The 21,082-nt window shown below is 42.2% G+C and overlaps 1 protein-coding gene across 7 annotated transcripts in view; it reads left to right on the forward strand.

The window, feature by feature from the left end:
* The window catches only part of AAK1 (AP2 associated kinase 1), a 41,347-nt gene that overhangs the window by 6,765 nt on the left and 13,500 nt on the right, over positions 1–21,082 (forward strand). For 3 of the 7 annotated variants that reach the window (XM_053462492.1, XM_053462493.1, XM_053462497.1), the window contains exons 2-15: positions 3,786–3,904; positions 5,468–5,576; positions 5,898–6,040; positions 10,323–10,444; positions 12,226–12,307; positions 12,984–13,116; positions 13,603–13,706; positions 13,835–13,914; positions 14,954–15,108; positions 15,248–15,519; positions 15,665–15,838; positions 16,041–16,270; positions 17,516–17,673; positions 17,961–18,077. In XM_053462492.1, the coding sequence (XP_053318467.1) occupies positions 3,786–3,904; positions 5,468–5,576; positions 5,898–6,040; positions 10,323–10,444; positions 12,226–12,307; positions 12,984–13,116; positions 13,603–13,706; positions 13,835–13,914; positions 14,954–15,108; positions 15,248–15,519; positions 15,665–15,838; positions 16,041–16,270; positions 17,516–17,673; positions 17,961–18,077 (1,998 nt within the window). Of the gene's footprint in view, positions 1–3,785; positions 3,905–5,467; positions 5,577–5,897; positions 6,041–10,322; positions 10,445–12,225; positions 12,308–12,983; positions 13,117–13,602; positions 13,707–13,834; positions 13,915–14,953; positions 15,109–15,247; positions 15,520–15,664; positions 15,839–16,040; positions 16,271–17,515; positions 17,674–17,960; positions 18,078–18,417; positions 18,517–19,747; positions 19,850–21,082 lie in introns of all 7 variants that reach the window. The other 4 variants (XM_053462496.1, XM_053462490.1, XM_053462491.1 and 1 more) reach the window with 3 other exon arrangements.

Below are 21,082 nucleotides of genomic sequence, written 5' to 3' on the forward strand. Positions count from 1 at the left end.
GTAACATTTCCACTCGATTCCATGCACAGCATGCCCACGTTCCAAAGATACTCCCCGATTTCTTACCCAGTTCATACGTGACATTCCCAGGTCTGGTTTCACCCAGAGGCAGAACAGGTTATTTTAGTGTTCGTACAGGTCAGTGATGTCATCTTTCAGCCTAATTGCACGCTTTGCCGGTAACTGAAATTCATTGAGTCATGCTGTGTCACTTTTGTCCTGTATAATGTGCTGATGCGGCATCTTGGGGTATGAGTGCTAGAATGAATGGCATGTTAACCCTTTCAGACGGACATGCTGCGACTGCGCGCATGAGTCACAAGAGCAATTCCGCTCAGGTGTACTTTATTTACGTAGAGAATAGTTTACTTGGAAAAATATGTTAAGATTTCTCTCCTTTTCAAGTATGTCCTGGAGAGCGTTTACAATTAAAGTTTACTGAGCTGTTCAGCCTCTGCTATGAAGCATTCATGGTATAGTACATTATGCATTCATTACCTCGAGGGGACACAAAAAAGAAATAAAAGCCTCTTATCTTCACGAGAAGCTGCAGCTCTAGAACCTGTGCAACGCTCCAGCCATGGTCGGGGTTTACAAGGCACTTTTAGTTGCTTGAAGTAGCCAGCTAGTGGCAGGAAAGCGCTCCCCTTTGAGCTCAAGGAAGCAATTGCATGCGTGTAGGGGGTCTTGTTAGACCACTTTGAATCCTTGGCCAGGCTAGTGCTTCCGCTGGCTGGTGGTGAATATACCCTGCATGCACAGTGACGAGGAGGACATGATGGGCTTGGCTGAACAAGAAAATGGAGGACAGAAAAAACAGGCATATGCAAAGTGGAGAATTGTGTCCCTTTTACAACTATTGTAATGGTATTTTGATGCTATATCCGTGGATATATACAGTTTGAGGATCCTAAAGAGGAGGAAGGTCTTCTGGAATGTGGGGGTTCCTCTATAGGAGAAGGTGTCTTGATCTGCTTTGTTTTTGTGGAACCTAAAGAGGAGCAGGGCTAGGAGGTGCAGAGAGATGGAGTGAGTTTACTGCCCAGGTTAGGATGCAGCTTTCCAGAAAAGGTAATTGATACATCTGGAATTCATCATCAGATACTTTAGGTATTGTGGTATATCACAAAGATAGTTACTTAATTACACTGGAGAACACAGTGTTGAGTTTGTGGCACATATATGTATACTGTGTCAATAGCTGACATGACAGTTTGTTGCACAATCCTTTTTCTTACCATGGAAGTTAAGCAAGTCTTGTTTCTGTAAAAGACACTTATTGTGGAGGGAAGCTGATACTTTATTGAAGACTAAATTAGAGGTTGGGAGTATCTAGCCATATTATTATTATTATTATTATTTATTGTTTTATATAGCGCCATCAAATTCTGTAGCGCTGTACAATGGGTGGTATGCCAACATATTTGGAACAACTGGAGCCAGTTTCTAACTGTTCCAATATGTTTTAAGCTTGGGGTTTGTACTTTCTTGTCTTGTTCCAAACACCATTCAGACTGTTTTATGTAGGGATCATTCGTTGTAAGTGAACCGTCCATCAACGTCTGCGAACCGGTAGTGCTGTCCAAGAATGAATTGTTGGGGGGCGGCTGGACTCCAAAAGTAACTTGGAGTGGAGATGAGGCACTGCTTAAATAAAGGCACATATTGGGTCTGATAAGTAAGACAGTTTTAGTGATCACTTACACCTATTTTTTTTTATTATTTTATTACAAATCATGAATATGGTCCTTCATATGAGAGGCCTTTGCAAAATCTAGAAGCATTGCACCTGCATGTTCACCTAGCTCCAGGCCATTTTGGATATAGTTGTCGACATTTAGCAGAACATTGATGGGAGTGATTTGAACAAAAGTGGAAGTGGGTTAAGTAATTGATAATTTTTTTTTATTAAAAAGTTTTTTTATTATTAGGACCCTATGCTAACCAAAATAGGTAGTAAAGCATTAGTCAGATCTCCTGCTTACCATCCGTGTCGGTATCATGCAGTGGTTACGTTCACAAACGTCTTTAGGGACCGTAGTCTAGGACACAATGGTATTTGTAACGTATACATCAAAATGTCTGCCGTTTAACACTCGCGTCACGTTTGCAGGAAAAGCAAAAGCCTTTACATTAAAAATCTTTGTCTAGTCATCAAGGGATAGTTTGTGTCTATAAAAATAACTTGGAAGGGAGAGCAGAAAGATAAACAGTCCTAGCCGCTTCCTGACTGCCTTTAATAATAGAATCGGTCCCCAGGTAGGAGGAAAACATTTTGAGCTCCATGCCTTCACGCAGAAAGAGAAATCACAAGAAAGCCTGCCATACTGTTACTTCTGCTTAAATAAAGAAAAGCACTTAGAACGCCAGTGGATACCTCAATGTCCATCGCCTACATGCAGCCACCGTATTCTAGCTTTCCTTAAAAAAAAAAAATGGGGGTGTTAATGTTTATGGTAAGATGGAGGGATCTGGAAATGTATTCATTTTGCTGAGGCCACCAAGATCTTCTGTGGAGATGTCTGAAGTTTAGTTCTCATTGACTTATTGGGCATCTTCATCTGAGATGGTACCTGCTACTCCAAGTTGCATTGAGCCCCCCCACCCCCCACCAGGATAAATAGTTTGGGGAAACTTCCATTAAAGCTTTTCCTAGAGTTGCTAGGGTATGGAGTTTTGTCAACAAGAGGCCTTTGTAAATAACCTGACGTGGAAATTAAATGGGATTTTTTTTTTTTTTTTTTTTTTTTTTTTTTTTTAGCTTTGTCCGGGCCAAGCTTGATTGACCTGTGTCAAGGTTATTTTGTGCATGAGTCTCATGAGTATGAATCGAGGGAAGTCAGGGTCTGAGTTAGGGCTGCAACTAACGATTATTTTAATAATCGATTAGTTGGCCGATTATTTTTTCGATTAATCGATTAATCGGATAAAAAAAACAATATGCAAATTTTTCGTTTATTTAAAATAATTTTAAGAACTAGATGTTAAAACCAACTTGCATTGTGCCCCCACCCCTTTGCACTGTGCCCCCACCCCCACTCTGCCCTGCATCCCCACCCCCACTCTGCCCTGCACCCAGTCTCACACCCTGCCCTGCCCCCCCACCCCCACTCTGCTCTGCACCCAGTCTCACACCCTGCAATGCCCCCCACCCCCACTCTGCTCTGCACCCAGTCTCTCTCTCTCTCTCCCTCTCCCTCTCCCTCTCCCTCTCCCTCTCCCTCCCAGTCTCGCACATAAACATTCGCACAGACAATAGACATAAAGAGTACTTACCTCCGCTACGAACTTGTTCCACTTCAAACTTGATAGTAGACGCGCGTCACCTCCGTCATCACGTAGCATGAAGAAGGCGGAGACTGCAGAGCGTGGAGCAGAACCGGGGAACGCAGGCGGAGGTAAGTAAAAGGAGCCTAGTGCTCCAACGACGAATCGATCACTCGATTAATCGATAACGGAAATCGTCGACAACGATTTCCGTTATCGATTTTATCGATTCGTTGTTTCAGCTCTAGTCTGAGTAGTCTCATTCATGGACTTCAACTACGTAGTGCTCTAGAATGAAAGGCAATTAATTTATCCCAGGCTGTTTGTGCAGTAATTAGAACGAGACTGTGACTGTATTGATGGCCAGAAAAAAAGAAAACCGGTCTTCTGAGACCCACTAGTCTAACCACCTATCCTTGACATCACTTGTCCGTTCAACAACAGAATGTGCTACATCTTAGTCATGCTACAGTAAAATGTACCGTTTCATTTTGCTAATGGTAACCTGTCCTCCACAGGTGGATTTGCCCTTGTTTTTCTTGTCCGGACCGGCAATGGCATGCGGTGTGCACTGAAGCGCATGTATGTGAATAATGAGCATGACCTCCAGGTGTGCAAGAGAGAAATTCAGATCATGGTAAGTGAGTTTTTGTAGTCCTTGCAGCATAAGGGAGTCGTTTGAGTGGAAGATAAAGAAGAGTAAGAAGGAGCCATCGTGTTTTATTTATTCATGTGTCTGTGACATGAGATTTGCACTATAATGGGGCCTTGACCCTGGTACATTGTTCTTACTGGAAGCCAGTGTTATAAGTGTAAAACCTTGTTGGTTGGAATCAGGGTCCCCCCTGTCTTCTAATACATTGGGAACCTGGTGACAATTAACACTTCTACTGGTTGTCTCTAGAGGTATATGGAGGATTCCAAATTGTGCCCCCTGGTTCCTTTGTCCATGTATTGAAAACATGAAGTGTACGATGTTAAAAAAAAGAGACTGAAGGCTGTGTTTGGGGTGCAGCTTCTCAGCAGCGAGTGATGGTAATGTCTGGGTTACTCACCAGTAAAGTATGAGGTGTTCCAGCAGCTGCAAACACGCAGGGTCCGTACTCCCACATGCAGCCAAAACAAGAACAGCATTAGCAGCTCCCACTAAATGCTATAAATTAACCAAGCAATTCACAGCTTCGCTATACAAAAAGACCAGAAGGAGTTACGTGATGTCCCAGGGCAAGTTAGTGAGTTACCCCACTGAGTGCGTCTCCCGCTTGTCAGTGTGTATGAAGGGAATTCTCAACATAGGCCAGCTCCACGCAGATAAAGCACTCTGAGTTCAGTGCATGCACTTTCTACCACTGGTTAGCTGCCACAAGCTTCAAAAGTGGTGTGACAACCAGGTCACGGAGGAGGTGGTGAGCTGCAGCTTCTCCCATGAGCAAATGGCTTTATCCACACTCTCGCAGGTAAAGAATGCATTTTGAAGTAGTTACAAAGTGATCTTTAAAAAAAAAAATAAAAAATGCAATATTGCAGAAATTCAGACAGGCAGCAAATACTTTTTCCACACAGCTAAACTCATGGGAACTTGTGTGGTCACCACAACAATACTGTAGCTGCTTTAGAACCACGCTCATGTAAATAGTTTTCCTGGGGTTCAGTTAGGATAGAAAGAAGGGTTAGATGTGTTCTCTATAGTGCTAGCATGCTGAAATCTGCTGAATTAAAATATATATATACTGACAACGTAACTATTTTGCATGCTGTATTGATGTTTTGTTTAATTGTAAAATAACGTTTTTTGTTAAAATTGGCATCTTTGCATATGTCATTTCCTTTATGCCTGTCCCATGCATGCGTCAATTCCCTTGCTGTATTAGCCTCTACCACTTTTGTTGGGAGACCGTTCCCATTATCTGCTACCCTCTCTGTAAAGTAACACTTCCTTATGTTAACTCTTAACAGTAAAATAGTTAAATTCAATACATTTATAATGAGGGTTAAAATCAAGAACATGTAATTTCTGAAATATGTTCCTGACGATATCTCTTTAATATGTAATGCCCATTCTACACATGCCTACTTTTCTACAACACGTTGTGGTCTAAGGAGCTCCTGGCCTTTTTGATAGTTAATTTTAATTCGTAATGACACTCTATTCTTTCTCCTTACTTGGGATGCTTGATGCTCTTTGTCACTTTCTCTGTAGAGGGACCTCTCCGGACACAAGAACATTGTTGGGTACATTGACTCCAGTATTAATTCTATGAGCGGTGGGGATGTTTGGGAGGTCCTGATCCTGATGGATTTCTGTCGAGGTGAGGCTCTATATTTTCAGTCGATATTCACAGTACACTGCCCTAATGAAAGGGTGCCTTGATTCTGATGGCGCTGGCGTCTACTAATGACATGGAATCATAACGTGTCTGCTTGAAAATGTATCCATCGAGTAAGTTTGTATGGTAGTGCTCCATCTTCTGTGATAGGGTGTAAGGTTTTATGCCATACTAACTAAGCAGAGATGAGTCAGATGTAATTTTGCGCTTTCACTTCTATTTGAATTTATGGCATTTCTGTATCGTTCTTGTATATGCCATGTACCACCATTTAGAAGAATGGTAACTCTGTGGTTTCTGCAGGAGGTCAAGTTGTCAACTTGATGAACCAGCGGCTGCAGACAGGATTCACGGAGAATGAAGTTCTCCAGATCTTTTGTGACACGTGCGAGGCAGTGGCCCGTCTCCACCAGTGCAAGACTCCCATCATACACCGGGATCTCAAGGTATGCAGGGTGGTGGGGCACCTCAAATGCCTGTGGCCTTAATGAAATAAAAATACAGAGAACCATGTCTCTTATTTCTAGAAATGAGTCAGTATTTGTGTTCTGGTAAGGGAACAAAAAGGGGCATTGGTTAGATTTGTTTATGTAACTTCATGTTGCAAAGTGTTGTAATACTTTTTTTATTGTACTAACGGTATTTTGTAATGACGAGCTTTCGTGAGACTTCTCTTTTATCGTGTCTAAAGCATTTCTGACCAACACACAGGTTAAGTCTCACAAGTACGTGTCCTGATACAGGGGTGGAAACAAGAAGGCAAAGAATGCACAGATCTAGTCAGTCAACAGAGAACTTGTGAGGTTCCTAATTAGTCTGGCTTGAGTAGCATAGACTGCAAAAATAGGGGGCGAAAGCAGGGGCGAGCATGTAAATGTACCAGCCATGTTCAGATTCCAAAGGCTAGGTAATAATCAAGGCCGTGTCTCTCTCCTTTCCTTCATCACCCTGCCGCTTAGTGTTTCTGCATCGCACTGTCAACTTCTACCAGCAGCCATTTCTTTGCTGCCTTAATTCCCTTTATTTACCGCTTCTGAACCCTAAACCCTGTCATCTCTCTGGGAGATTAGAGGGTCACATCTGTGGGGGATTATTTTGTTAATCCTCATCAGTCTGTGACTGCTAGAGGCTTGAATCCGGGCTTCTGTCTGTGCGCCTGACATATAGTCATGCCATAAACGCCCGCAGGCTTCCGCGTTTATCTAGTGTCAGTTTTCTTACTTTTTAATATTTTTACCTCAAAGTGGAGCGGAGTCTTTTGTTTTTTTCTCTCCCAAGCAGCACCCCCTTGTGCAGTGATGACGATATATGTGGCGCTGCGGTAATCCTGCCCCGATTGCATTATCCTGGGGGCTTCTTCTCGTTGGTTTGCTCATATGAACGATGCCGTGTGATCTTCAGGCATATGTGAAGGATTTTCCGCAGCTCCAGTATGTGAATGTATACCTCTATGCCACACACCGGAGAGCGAAGCATAGGTGTCTATACCCTAAACCTTTGGCGGGCGGATCTGTGTGCCACTCAAGCACACGCAATACCTGCTGTGCAGCTAGAGTTTCTGGGTACTTCCACAAGTAACAAATATCTGCTATGAGTGCCACCAAGTTTTTAATATCAGACAATGGCTTTTTAAGTTTTTAGAATATCTAAAACCTGCCCTTTCCTTTGTAACATTTAATAGTGAATTAATTCTACACAGCTTCTGACTGAAATGAAAAATATATAATATGTATAAAAAATATATAAAATATATATAATGTTTCCCTTTTGCATGGCCTTATAAACGCCAAAAAAAATCAACCCAAGTACTAAACATTGTTGGCTATGCAGGAAGCTGCAGCAATGCAGCTTTCATCAAGGCGTACCTCTCTGACTTTAAAAGCCTCTCTGTGGTCAGTACCCTGATCTTCCAGAGCAAAGGGTATTTTTATCTGTGAGAGGCTTGTAATGACTGTGCTTCCAGCCTTATCTGGCTAATGGATTCTATTTAAATAATGTGTTAAAGAGCAGGTATGGCTATAAAAAGATTTGTGGTTACAGACAAAGCATAATAAAAAAAAAAAAAAAAAAAAGTACCGCCGTAAATCTTCATCGCCGCGAACGGAGCAGAGCCGATATTGGGTACGCTCTCGGCAGTCGAATGCTTTAACACGGCAGAATCCCATTACAATTTTAGCGGCTTTCAATCCACCATGTGACTTACGTGAGTTAATTAAAAGTGAATTGGTTAATTGCATCTTATACGGCGAGGAGCCTTTAATAGCCTTGTGTGGTATGGTGGCTTTCCAGCCCTGTTGAATGCCGTGATGAGGATGATGGCAGGTACCGTGTAACTTTTGCTTGTGACTCGTGCGGCTCACGTTAGCTCTGTGGATTTAAAGTGCTTGTAAATAAGCATGGTGGCCAGGTGGTCCCTTTAGCATGGCACGCTTATTAAAAAATCCCCCATTAGGGAAGCAGAAGTATTTTTATTGTAGTATGCCTGTAATTGAGGCGCGTGATTAAAGGTAATGGGGTACTGGAGCACCCCTTCCACCGAAGAACGTGTCCCCCCCCATCTATGTTTCACTGGGTGTCTATCCCAGCAAATGCTAATTTCCATCACACCAGCCTGCAGAAATATCTCTTTTTCACAGGTTCGCAGGCGCTGTGGCAGCCCAATTATTTCTCCTCTGATATTCGTTTGGAAAGTCACTGTGATTACAGCCTCGTTCCTCTAGCCTGGCAAATACCGCATCTCAATTATCTTGTGTTTTTTTAAAGACTGCAAGCTTAGTATATTTACTTTACGACCGATAACGCGGCCGCAGCGGCCGAAATGTAAGGGCAGATAAGAGCCGCTTAACCTACACGAGATGTCTCTTTTTCTGGGGAAAAACTCCAGCTTCCGCTTTCTTTTCGCCTATTTATAAATGATATGGCAGCTGGTTTTAGGTATACGTTTGGTCCTTGTGATCGTCGTCCGTTTACAGACCGTATACTCTCGCTGCGTGCCTACACGTGGCGTCATCGGTATTCTTAAATAAGTACATGTTGTTGTTAGCCAAGTGCTGTCTAATTATAAACGTGCATGATGCATCACCTAACAGACGTAAACACCGCTGTAATGAGCCGCGCGCCCCGGGACCCTGTGAGTAACGCTGGCTTTGTTCCTTTTTTACCCCTTCAGATGGCTATGGAAGTGATTTATGGGAATGAAGTGACTGCATGTGTTTATCCACAAGTCATTCTCATAAGACCAGGAATATCACAGTCTTTGTAAAAACCAGTGCAGATTAGTTCTGCTGATCAAGTCAGTTTATTGTCATATATACTATGCTATATACTGTGAATATGCCAGTGTGTGTGTATATAATATATAGATAATATATATCTCACATAAACACACGCACACCATAACCTTCTGGGTTTGAAATATAAATATACAGCGCGGAATCTAGTTGAAGTGGGAATGTATATTTTTATCTAGAATCTTTGGCTTCGATTTGCATTCTAATATCCTAAGATAGAACGCTGCGGAACGTTCTTCAACAAAAATTCCCATTTCACTGCCCGCAAATTCTAGAGATCTAGTTAGCTTATTTTTGCCTTTACAACACGGCATCTGCAGTGCTGAGCGTGAAATTAATATTAAATGTTCACGAGTGCACAAGATGGGCTGATTTTGTTAGTAAATTACATACAATAACCATGTTGGTGCCACTTAACCCGCACAAAAGGTACTAAACTCCTTGAGATTAAAGGTAAGGAGTATTGTGACAGGAGTTTGAGTAACATGCCGACTGCTGACAGTTATCTTAAATTGAATTTCCGTGGCGTTAAACAGCAGGTTTAATGACTGCAATCGTAATGGCGACAGAAATGAGGGGGAAAACCACAACAAATTTGTATAATAAAACAGACAATTCCCTTAATGACAGGATTTGCTTATTAATTTAATATCACCATATTGGTAAACCATCAGTTAGACCAAACATGATATACAATCTATAGAATAGATTAATGTAAGATCTTTATTGCCTGTGTTTTAAAAGAACTCCTCACATGAATAGAGAATCCGATCATCTGTAACCCAAACTTCCAGCGCCAAGGACTTTCGCGATCGTAAAATCTTTCTTTAGGGACTTCATGGGAAAGGAACCCTCTGGTGCTCTATCTTCTCCTCTTACCTACAACTCGTGGACCTCAGAACTGTGGTCAATTTTAGAAAATAGGCCCACAATTTCTACCTATTCTCTGTATCTAGGTCAATATTTTTTCTTCTATGTCCCCCTACCGAAGGCCGTAATCTCCAACGAGTTTTTTGGTTTTTGGTGTCATTTGCTCCCCTTGCGTAAATATTGTCCCTGCAGCTTCTGCCTGCCTTGCAGATTGTTTGTGCGAGAAACTCCTGCAAAATATGTATAAATTATAGAAAGTATCATGGCGATAGAGCCGTTCTTATTAGGGGCCTTGACTGGCAATTAATACGAATGTTTTGCAACAGAATGTGATGACACAAGCACGCTTTCAATTACTGTTATAGGATACATTTGTACCTTTCACGTGGGGGTTGTTTCCTCAGAAGTGATGTAGTTTGCCTTTAACTTCCTGAAAAATATGTATATTTTACACACATCTCCGTCTTTTCTGAAAAACCCAGTCATTTATCGCATGTCGGTGAATGTTGGGGTTGTGAAAGCTACCATTGCTTGTAACCTCATATGTGTGTTTTTTTGTGTATTTTAGGTGGAGAATATCCTACTACATGACCGTGGACATTACGTGCTGTGTGATTTTGGGAGTGCAATAAATAAATGCCAGAACCCACAGACCGAGGGGGTCACCACAGTAGAGGAGGAGATAAAAAAGTAAGGTTCTGCTACAGAGAATGGAAATGTCTCTTTAATTTACCTGACGTTGTGATAGTACGGCGCCAAAATATATTTATAACTACTGTGTCTAGTGTACATTATTAAGAACTGTGCAAACACCAGTGAACGAGCCGCGAAAGGTGTAAAATACTAACCAGGAAGAGGGTTGGCTGCAATAAAACAGGGAACAAAGTTACTTATCCTGAAAAAAAAAAAAGACCCCCCCCTCTAAAAAAAATAGAGAGGCCTATAGCAAAGAAATAAATCAATAGACAAAAAATAGAAATCCACACAACAAATGTATAAATAAAAACACACAGAAATACTAACAAAATATAAAATAATATATCAAAAGAACCAGGGCAATGGGAGGTAGATACAAGTATAGAATCACTGTAGAGGGTGCTATACATTAATCACCATAGGCCGGGCTAGTGCCACAGGACGCGTTTAAAGCTTCAGCTGTATGCCAGCGCCTGGCATTGTGTAAACCTCTGGCAAACGCCTCACTGTTCCAAAAACCCGATAGTAGATCGTACCATCGCTCCCCGGCGGCCTGCATTGGCTTAAAAAGCCAAACATTAATATATCGCCGACAAAAAGTCCATCCCACCAAAACAGCTCTGATATATTGCCGCCGACATGTCTCATGGCATCCTGTATTGTCTCAATGGCTTGCATCTTGGAAGCCCCGCACGGGTTAAGCACACGCAGGTGACATACAAATCGCAGCATACGTGAATAAATACATACCCAAACAGAACAACATTATGAGCAGCACGTGAACCAACATATAAGAAAAGTAATACAGAAAGTGGCGTTCATGAGAATGTGATCTAATATGATGCAGGGTGCCTAGTGGGTTTTAGTTTTGGTTTTGTCACAAGTCCCTTGTAGTCATAAGGAAAAAGCCGGCTAGCTCATAGTATAACGGTGAAACGGTGAATAACACAGCCAACCAGGAATATGCAATGAGAAATTAATTTACCTTACACTGAGACATCTAACAACGCAACTTGTTCAGCAACCCATTTAAATGGGAGAAAACCCCCATAAAATCAAATTCATATAATTAATATATTGGACAATAAACCAAAACAGGCCAAACTGACAAACGTAGTGCTGTTGCAATGTATGTGGTGCCTCTGATGGGGTATAAAATAATTGTGGAAACACTAAATTGATCAACTGATATCTCAAATATGGTATATAATGATGCAAACATGATTTTTTAAAGTAAAGACTTCTAATCTTTAAGATTTGCTACCAGATGAAGATTTCATATTTAGAATAATAACTAAGTGCAGCTCGCAGAAAACATAAACATGTAAAACTATAATGAGGCATCAAATACTGCCTTGTGGCATGGATGGGTAGTGCTTTAAACTAACAAAAACAAAATGAAAATTAAAAACTCTTCTCACCCCCCCCCCTGCACACTACAGGAAGGCATGAGGTCCTCTGGTTCCCAGCACGGAGGACAATTATTTTCGCTGTCCACACTCTTGGCACTCAACTTGGGGTGAAAAAGCGCACCATTTATCTTTTTCTGGGCTCATCCAGCATTGTCAGCGATGTCTTTCTTTCCTCTAAGGACCGCAGCTGTTTTTTTTTTTTATTATTTATATAGTTTTGAAATGTATAATTCGCTACTAGTTAAATATAAATGCCAATATTAAGTAAGCATTGTTGAATGGAGCACATATGGTATATAGCACATATGGTATATAGTGCAAATGGTACGAGACTAACCCACCCAACCCTGTTCTCTGTTTCAGGTACACTACCCTCTCCTACCGCTCCCCTGAGATGGTGAATCTTTATAGCGGCAAAGTGATCACCGTCAAGGCCGATATCTGGGTTTGTTATAAACACTCGTTCCCAAATTCCCCTTCACAGACAGATCTTTCCCAAATGTCTGGCTGGCAGGGTCCCATTCATGTTTTATTCCCTCATACTAGCTCAATTATATCAAATGTAAAGATTCACTGTTTTAATAACTGCTTGTAAATTGAGACCTAAGATATAGCAAACATTGTCATTAAGTGGTGCCCTAAATAAATGTAGTTATTTTGTATGCTTTTTAATATATAATGGTAATTTTTTATATTTTACCTGCTGCCTGGGGGGGCAGTCACTAAACTTGAGCATTTCCTGAGCAAAGTCGTATAATTTCCGATCTCAGACGATCGGCACAGCAGTGAAACTTTCCACTTATCGGGATATGTTTATGAGAAACATAAATGTCTGCTACAGTTTTGCTAACCCTAAGAATATCTTTGGGTCGGTTTAAACTGTCTCCCGTTCTGCCTGTCTGTGGCTCTGGGCAGCAGGCGTAGCGACACTCCGCTGAGCTTCATGATGAGAAGTGGCTACCGACCAGCCGGTTGGCCACTGCTCTTCCCCTGTTTGCCTTACGTCAGCCTCTAATTTTTATTCTAATTTCCGCATTAAATGTTTGTTTTGGATTGTTCCTTTTGGGAACTATGATGACCATTGTCTTTATCCACCTCTCTCTCTCTATCTCACCACGAAGGCCCTGGGCTGTTTGCTGTATAAGCTCTGCTTCTTCACTCTGCCATTTGGAGAAAGCCAGGTTTCTATTTGTGATGGAAATTTCACCATCCCAGACAACTCTCGCTATTCTCAGGACATGCACTGCCTCATGCGTAAGTCTTCTGCTCCTTATAACTCTTTACCTCTGCGTCACATATGCCTAATATGGGTTTTTTTTTCCCCAGCTGTTCTTCCATTCAGACATTCAATGCGTAATTATCATTAGTGCATAATTAAAATATTTAACACCAGACTTAAAATTGTAGAAAGATTCCGTAGTTATTGATAAAGCTTTAATTCAACAACGCTTTTATTATTATTATTATTATTATTTATTTTTTATTTTATGGCTGCATACTATTTCAGTAACATTAGTGCTTGATTGCTTGCCCTAGAGCAAGGAAAGGGCTCATCACAGTAAGGGAAATGCATTGTTGTAATAAGGTTTATTCTGTAAGAAGTGAATTGTGGGGAGATAATGACTCGGTGAGTGATTTGGATTTAAGTCTTACATGTTGTATGTTGTGTTTGACTGTTTTATATTGTTATTACTATTGTGATTATTAATTTTCATATACGTCTGAATCTCTGCCCAACAGGGTATATGCTTGAGCCAGACCCAGATAAGAGGCCAGATATCTACCAAGTGTCCTATTTCGCCTTCAAACTAGCAAAGAGAGAATGCCCTGTTCCAAATGTGCATGTAAGTGATGATTTTTAACAAAACCCGGCCATCCTTAGAATGGAAATACCAGAACCTTGCGTTGTTAGGGCTTCCCAGGCATTTTGGATAAAAGTTATAGCGATGTCTGTCTCTGGGTATTTCCACAGGACTCTGTGATCCCCGCAAAACTCCCAGAGCCGGTGAAAGCCGGTGAAGCAGCTGCCAAGAAAACAACCCCTAAGGCCAGGTAAATGTAGAGATCTGCGTTGGGTGTAACAGCGGAGGCTTTGTTAGCTTCTTTACAAGGGATACTCGCCGCATATAAAAATCAGAATGCATGCATTGCGCTAATTTGGAACCGGTATGGGGTGTGTGACGAGCACCAGGGGAAGATCCCTGGCTGCAGCAGCCGGTATTCTCCTCGAGTCTTCTCCGAACTGCATTCCAAATGCCTCGATGGAAGCATTCGCTTTCAGGGCAGCCGCCGCTGCACAACCTCTTTATTAAAGAAGGAACACGCAGCCTTCATCCGGTACAGATGTGGCAGAGAATGACCCACATCCCTGGTGAGGGCATGAGGTGGACAATGAGAAACTCTTACGTTCTCCATGTTCCTCTGAGCGGATGGTGACCGCTGCTAGATGCGCTTACCACTCTCTCCATGTCATTCTGTGGGGAACGGAGACCGATGGGAGAAGCACCTTCTCCATCCATGTCCTATGGGCATCAGAAACCCCAGCTAATTATTAACCATATGAATACCCTTGTTCAGCCATTTGTTCCTGTTCAGCGTTAATGTCTTGAAGATGAGCTCAAGAAACGAGTTTATTCTCTAAAGAGGGAGCTTTGCAGGAGGGTTGAAAATGCTAACTCCCTAATAGTACTATGTATTCTGATGGGCCAACCCCATTGAAGTTTCCTGGGATGAGATGTTTGACTATCCCTGAATACTGTAATCCTGAAAAACACATTGAATTATGTTGTATGTTGGGTCACCAGTAGCCCAAAAGTTTGAACATTATAATGCATGGTGAAGAGAATGAGATATTAAATCCCAACCCTCCTGCAAACGGCTTCTTTAGCGAATAAGCCCCAAAGACAAGTTCCTTCTAAACTAGTAACTAGAGGTTGAGGTTATTGCTTTTCCTCCAAGCTCTCTCTCCTGCAACAACCTCGTCCTTGGAAGGTGCTGTGCAGTTAGTGTTCAGTGGATATATTTTTCTTTTGCGTTATATAATCTGCAGTAGAGACATTTAATGATGGATATTGTATTACCCGCTCTGCAGACTAACAGATCCAGTTCCAACCATGGAGACCTCTATAGCCCCAAGACAGAGGCCTAAAGCTGGACAGACGCAACCTAACCCTGGCATGCTTCCCATCCAGCCAGCTCTAACACCTCGGAAAAGACCAACCGTACAACCAGTGACACCCAGTCCAGGTACCTGTGTAACAAATCGCAAAAAAATTAATCTTAAATGTTTAAATTAATTCACTAAATGGTTTTCCGCCCCAGAATGTAGTTCTTATGATACATTGTTCTCACGCTGAGTTCTCTTGTTTCCATCCTGACCCTTTAGGTGTAGTTCCAGGTGTTCAGCCCCCCACGGCTACGCCTGTGCCGGCCGCTGTGAAACCTGGTCCGCAGCTACAACCGCAGCCCAAAGTGGCACAGCCTGCACCACAGGTTACCACACCGGTTACCACGGCCCAGCAGCCGGCTCCAATGCCGGCACCAGCTGCAGTGCCTGCGTCTCACCAGCAGCAACTGTACCTGAAACAGCAACTCCTGCAGCAGCAGCAGGCGGCGGCTCTTTTCCAGCAGCAGCAGCAGATGCTGCAGGCTCAGCAGGTGAGTACGGAAGTGGTTATGGCAAATGAATACCGTGCACCGTGGCTGTTTTTTTTATTTCTTTTGTTAGATTGTTGTCATTACATGCTTGTCTTTCTATGTGTGATGTGTGTAAATGTGTTAATTTCTTGTTTATGGACCACAGATGCAGGCGATGCAGCAGCAGCAGATGATCCAGGCGTATTACTTGCAGCAGCAGCTATTGGCACAGCAGGCTGCCATGCAGCAGAAAGCAGTAGTGCCGATACCGGGGCCTTTGCCAGCGCAACCGCAAACCATACCTACCGCTGTTCAGCCCTCAGCTCCTCCGGAACAAGCGGTGAGTGTTGTGTACATTTCTGGGGGTTACCGGTGAAGCACGCACCAGAAAGTGTATTCTGAACCTAGTGAACCGCAGGCCTGATTGAAGAGTCCATGGTCTGTGCTGGTCGGCGGTGAAACACTGTCCTGCAATATAGTTTACATTTTAGCATACATATAGGTATGTATAAACCCAAAACCGCTGTAACATTTTGTTTCAGATTCAAGCTCCAGTAAGAACAAACCAGAAGCCCCAGGCAGTCTCCGCTCAGCCCTCTGTAGGGCAAAAGCTGGGCTCTCTTACGCCTCCCTCGTCACCCAAGACGCAGCGTGGTGGACACCGAAGGATTCTCAGTGACGTCACACACAGCGCCGTCTTCGGTGTCCCTGCTAGTAAATCGACCCAGCTCCTTCAAGCAGCAGCTGCCGAAGCAAACCTCAACAAGTCAAAGTGAGCGTTAAAAATGTGCTTCTTCAGCAAAGATTTCTAAGCTATCCGTGCAAATAACCATATTGCTCAGTAATGGACGCTAGGTGTTTTGTGAGCTCTAATGAGGATAGTGATTGATTTAAGAGGGCTCTAATATAACGTCACAACGAGATAAATTAGTGTTGTGCGCAAGGCTGTTCTTAACCTCTTGTGTGGGTAGAGTGGATTAGTGGTTTTGTATTGCTGCAGACCTAGAATATGTAATAAGGAACCATGATTAAATAATATATATGTTTGAAAGCAGGTAGGAATTTTTGGGGGGATATTTGTCACCTTCTCAAACCTTCACCAGGTAAGTAAGGGAGGTGCGGGAATGTCCTTCATGGAGATTAACAGGATAGGTTGAAAATGGGTACCAGTAGATTGATACAGAACAAAAATCGCAGCTGTAGAAAGTTGCTCTCCTATCTTTTCACCTGGGAATACCAGTGCTGATGATGAAAGCAGAAGGTAATCCTCCGATACTTTCATAAGTTCCAAAAACCACAGGATTCCAGACCTATGAGACATGAGGTTGGGTGGGTAGATTCCCTGCCTTATATTCTGCAATATGAGCCTCACAGAAATACAGCTGGACGTCAGCAAAACTGTGCCGACACCTGCTGCAGAAGTCTACACAGGTTCTGCAGCCTAGAATATTTCTGGTCTGTAGTCTAGAAGGCTCGGTACGCCAGGAATACTCCATGCGCGCTGTCAGGATGTTTACCCCATGGTTCCACTTGAGCACAATAAAAGTGGAATATTGACGTCCCGCTTATCTCTCCTCCTTCAATTAGCATGTGACCACCAATGTATCTAAACCAAGTTGTAACATTAGTAGCCAAAGGAGATTCTATTAACTTGCTTCATTCTTATGAGTAATCACTATAGCGTTTCTCTCATGTCTGGAGAGATTAAAGGGTTATGGGTTTTATGTAATAGTGTTGAACATTTACTCCTAAGATAAATTCTGTTGCATGTGTCCTTTACTAAGTTTACTACAAATGCCATTTAGTTTCCATGGTCAGATATTTTATATTGCTTGTGTGCATGCATTCCTTCGCACACACTAGAAGAAAGTAGAGCAAAGTATGGATGAATATGTAGGTGCACAGTGCTGGTGGTGGTAATATACCATGGTTCCATAAAATAACATAATGGTTGTTTTTTGGTTAAAAGTATTGAAATAGTGCATAACGTAAAATATACTTGTTTACCTCGTATCAGGTCAGCTACAACTACTCCTTCCGGCTCTCCTCGGACATCTCAGCAGAATGTCCACAACCCACCTGAGTCTTCGGGATGGAATCCTTTCGACGATGATAACTTCTCCAAACTCACTGCTGAGGAGCTCCTGAACAAGGACTTTGCCAAGCTGGGAGACAGTAAGTTTTTTTTATTGTTATTTTTTATTGTATTTTTGAGTCCAATGTTTCTCAGTACTCCTTGGTCACGGTGTATTTTAATGATAATTATATAAATGCACAGCAGACATTTAGAAATTGTTCGTGTTGTACGTTTATTGGTTCCTTCGGTTTCTGTGCATCTTATAAATACATCGTATCATTTTGACATTTAAACTTTCTTGGGAGAAGACACAATGGCTCGCTGTCCTGATCGAGTTTCTTTGATACTGGTCTTGGTGTAAGCATCTCTCTCCGCTCCTTTGCAGATAAACCGTCGGAGCAGCTCAGCAGCTCAGCAGAGGACCTCCTGTCTGGGTTTCCAGCTCCCCCTGCTGTGTCTCAGGCTGATTCTTTTGGACCTTCTCTGTTTTCCAGCGGCACAGGTGATGTCACACCCCAGCCCCACATTCATACGCTTCTTCTCCTTTGTGCTGTTGCCTATCTTAATAGCAATTTACTATTATTCAAGCATGTTTTCCTCAATATTTGTAGCAAAAAGCTAATTTCAAGCGGGAGGTGAGGATACTTTTCTGCGTCCCATACACCCCCACCAATGCGGAAGGCGTATTAAAGTACTTTGTTTTGATTGCAATACTATAAATGTATAGTGAACTATGAAGAAATGCTTTTCTCTCACACTGAGGACTCTCTTCTTCTCCTCTTTCTCACTTCTTACTCCTTCTTCTTTTTTCCCCCCTTTTTTTCACTTCTCTGTCTGGCCAGCTGTGGATAAACCTGCAGATGCGCAGGGGCAAGATCCCAGCCCTCCGCTGCACAAACCATCTGACCCCTTCCTACCTCTTCCTCTGTCTGACACACCAGGTAAAGCCACCACAAGAAAGGGAAGGTCTTGTTTTTTTGTTATTGTTTTTGGGGTGATGTGGGAAATGAAACTATTGTACGCCTAGAAGAAATCCTGTTTAGAATCTATAGAAGTCGCGTTTTTGGAGTACCAGTCTTCACCGCTAATTAGGGGCAATGGAGCCCGGCAGACAGCCTATCTTCCTCGTGGCCAGTATGATAGCGTAGAGACAGCCGTTCGGAGCTTAATGACTGCTTTTATGACATGGGAAAATGAATATTATATGTGGCTTTTAGCTTGTAAGCTGGTCTTCTCTCAGAGGTGGTGGTCACCCCCACCTATAGTTTTCCTCGAAGAAAATATAAATTTGTACTTTTTCATTAAGTTCTCAGATTATTTCATGTTTTTAATACCCGTTACATGTTTATAAACTGGTTCAGTAATAACTATTGGTCTGTATGATCGCAAGATATAGTAGAACCTTTTTTTAAGAAACGGATCGAGCTGCTCTCTTTATATTTTCCAATATGCATTAAACGTTAGTTCCAAAGCATTCTATCGAAGTCTTTGCCATGCCTTTTGCTTGGTCAGGCTTATGCTTCTGCATGTGACTGTACAATCCCTAGCCGCTATGTGTGATAGGAATATCTACGAGTTAATTCACTAAAGCAGACGTTTGCAGGAGAGTTGCTGTTTCAGCTCACTGTCTTTATCATGCATTATGATGAAGGGCCAGCCCTGCCAAGCTTCTGCTAGAAGAAGGGGTTAGCTGCCCCTTCCTCATGTATATTTCAGTTAGTGTAGTGACTACAGGGTATATTGCTGATCTCAGGCCTTCTTGCAGGGAAATTAATGTAAACCTGGCTTCCGTAATGCATAGTGAAGTCGGTGAATTCAGACACTAACTTTCCCCCGAAGCTCTGACTTTAGTGAATAAACCTCTCTCATCCTGAGGGCCAAAGTTGCATGGTCTCACTTTGTCCAAGAGTGTCTATAGGGGCTGTTGATCTCCGTGAAAATGTGGGATCTGTTAAAGGTGTGAATTTAACACGTTTGTGACTAAATGCGGCATTAGAAGCGTCTTTCTGCTAAAAAGACCAAACCCTTCCCAGGAATAATGATGGAATCACGGTATGGATGCTAGTTTGACAATGTGCATGCTGTCTACTCTCTGCCCTACGCTTTGGATCCTCATTGAACGTTTCTTTTATCCCCCCCCTCCATCTTTTCTTTTCCTTCTGCTTAACCCAGAGAAATTGATTGAGGGTCTCAAATCTCCGGAGCCCCAACTTCTGCTCCCCCATCTTGTGCAGCTGGCAGATCCTTTTGGCAGCACCTCTGACGCTTTGAATGGTAATCGCTTTGTGGTCAAAGTGTGTTACTTACAAATAATGCCTTCATGTGTTCAAAAGAAACACTTGAAAATGATTATTTCCAGGACTTACGTTAGAGTAACTTATGACTTTTTCCACCGTTGGTAGAAGGTTGTTGGGTTATAAGCTTAGTTACTGTTCTGTCTTTAGATCTTCATACATTTCTTGGTCTGTTTGTGCTGATATGATATGAAGGTACTATTCTTATAACCTTGCCTCCTTTACAGTGTTGTGGTGATGCACAAGTAATCTTGGAAATAACACAACTTTTTTTTTTCTTCTGCCTTCCCTATATGTATCCTGCGCCTGTGCAACCAAAATAATTTAACGTGACGCTTTCGTCCATTGCCTCTGAAGGCCTTTACATGTGTTTGTGTGTATATTTCTATGTATATATGTATAATATTTTACACACGTATGTATGTGTGTGTGTGTGTATATGTATATATATATATAATATATATATGACAAACCCGGGGCATGAATCCGGCACCCTATGTTTTCCTGTGGGGACGTTTCATAGCGGCTGCTGGTTCTTGTATATCGGATATTGGGATCATGTAATGCACGTTACATCACCCTGCTGTCTGTGTGTGTCAGTGTGTATATGTATAGTACTGGAATCAGTGTGTGTGTGTGTGTGTGTGTGTGTGTGTGTGTGTGTGTGTGTGTCAGTGTGTATATGTATAGTGCTGGAGTCAGTGTGTGTGTGTGTCAGTGTGTCAGTGTGTATATGTATAGTGCTGGAGTCTGTATGTCTACTATATTGTAGTGTGTTTGTTTCCGTAGTGTTAGAGCGTGTATTTTTATATATGTATAGTGCTAGCTAGTGTGTGCAGGAGTGTGGTGTTAGCGTGTATGGTGTTGTTTGTTACAGTATGGCTTTAGCATGAGTGTATGCCAGCATATAGTGTTACATTGTGTGTGGTGTTAGTGTGTGTGTGTGTACATGAGCGTGGAATATGAGCAGGTGTTTGTGAGCATAAGATGTAAGCCCGTGTCTGTAAATTGTATGTTTGCGGAAGGAAAAAAGCTGGTTCTTAACTTTTTGGCTGGCTCATAGATTCAAACCAAATTTGTCTGATATATAAATAAAACAGACACCTGCTCTAAGATCAGCCCAAAATTACGATATGTCCTTGTTATAAGATTGGGCTAATTAATAAGTATTCCAAGAGCTGTGGAGTTCTCATTGTTTTCCTTTTTACTCTCC

Source organism: Spea bombifrons, chromosome 4 (assembly GCF_027358695.1).
Source record: "Spea bombifrons isolate aSpeBom1 chromosome 4, aSpeBom1.2.pri, whole genome shotgun sequence".
Classification (NCBI taxonomy): domain Eukaryota; kingdom Metazoa; phylum Chordata; class Amphibia; order Anura; family Pelobatidae; genus Spea; species Spea bombifrons.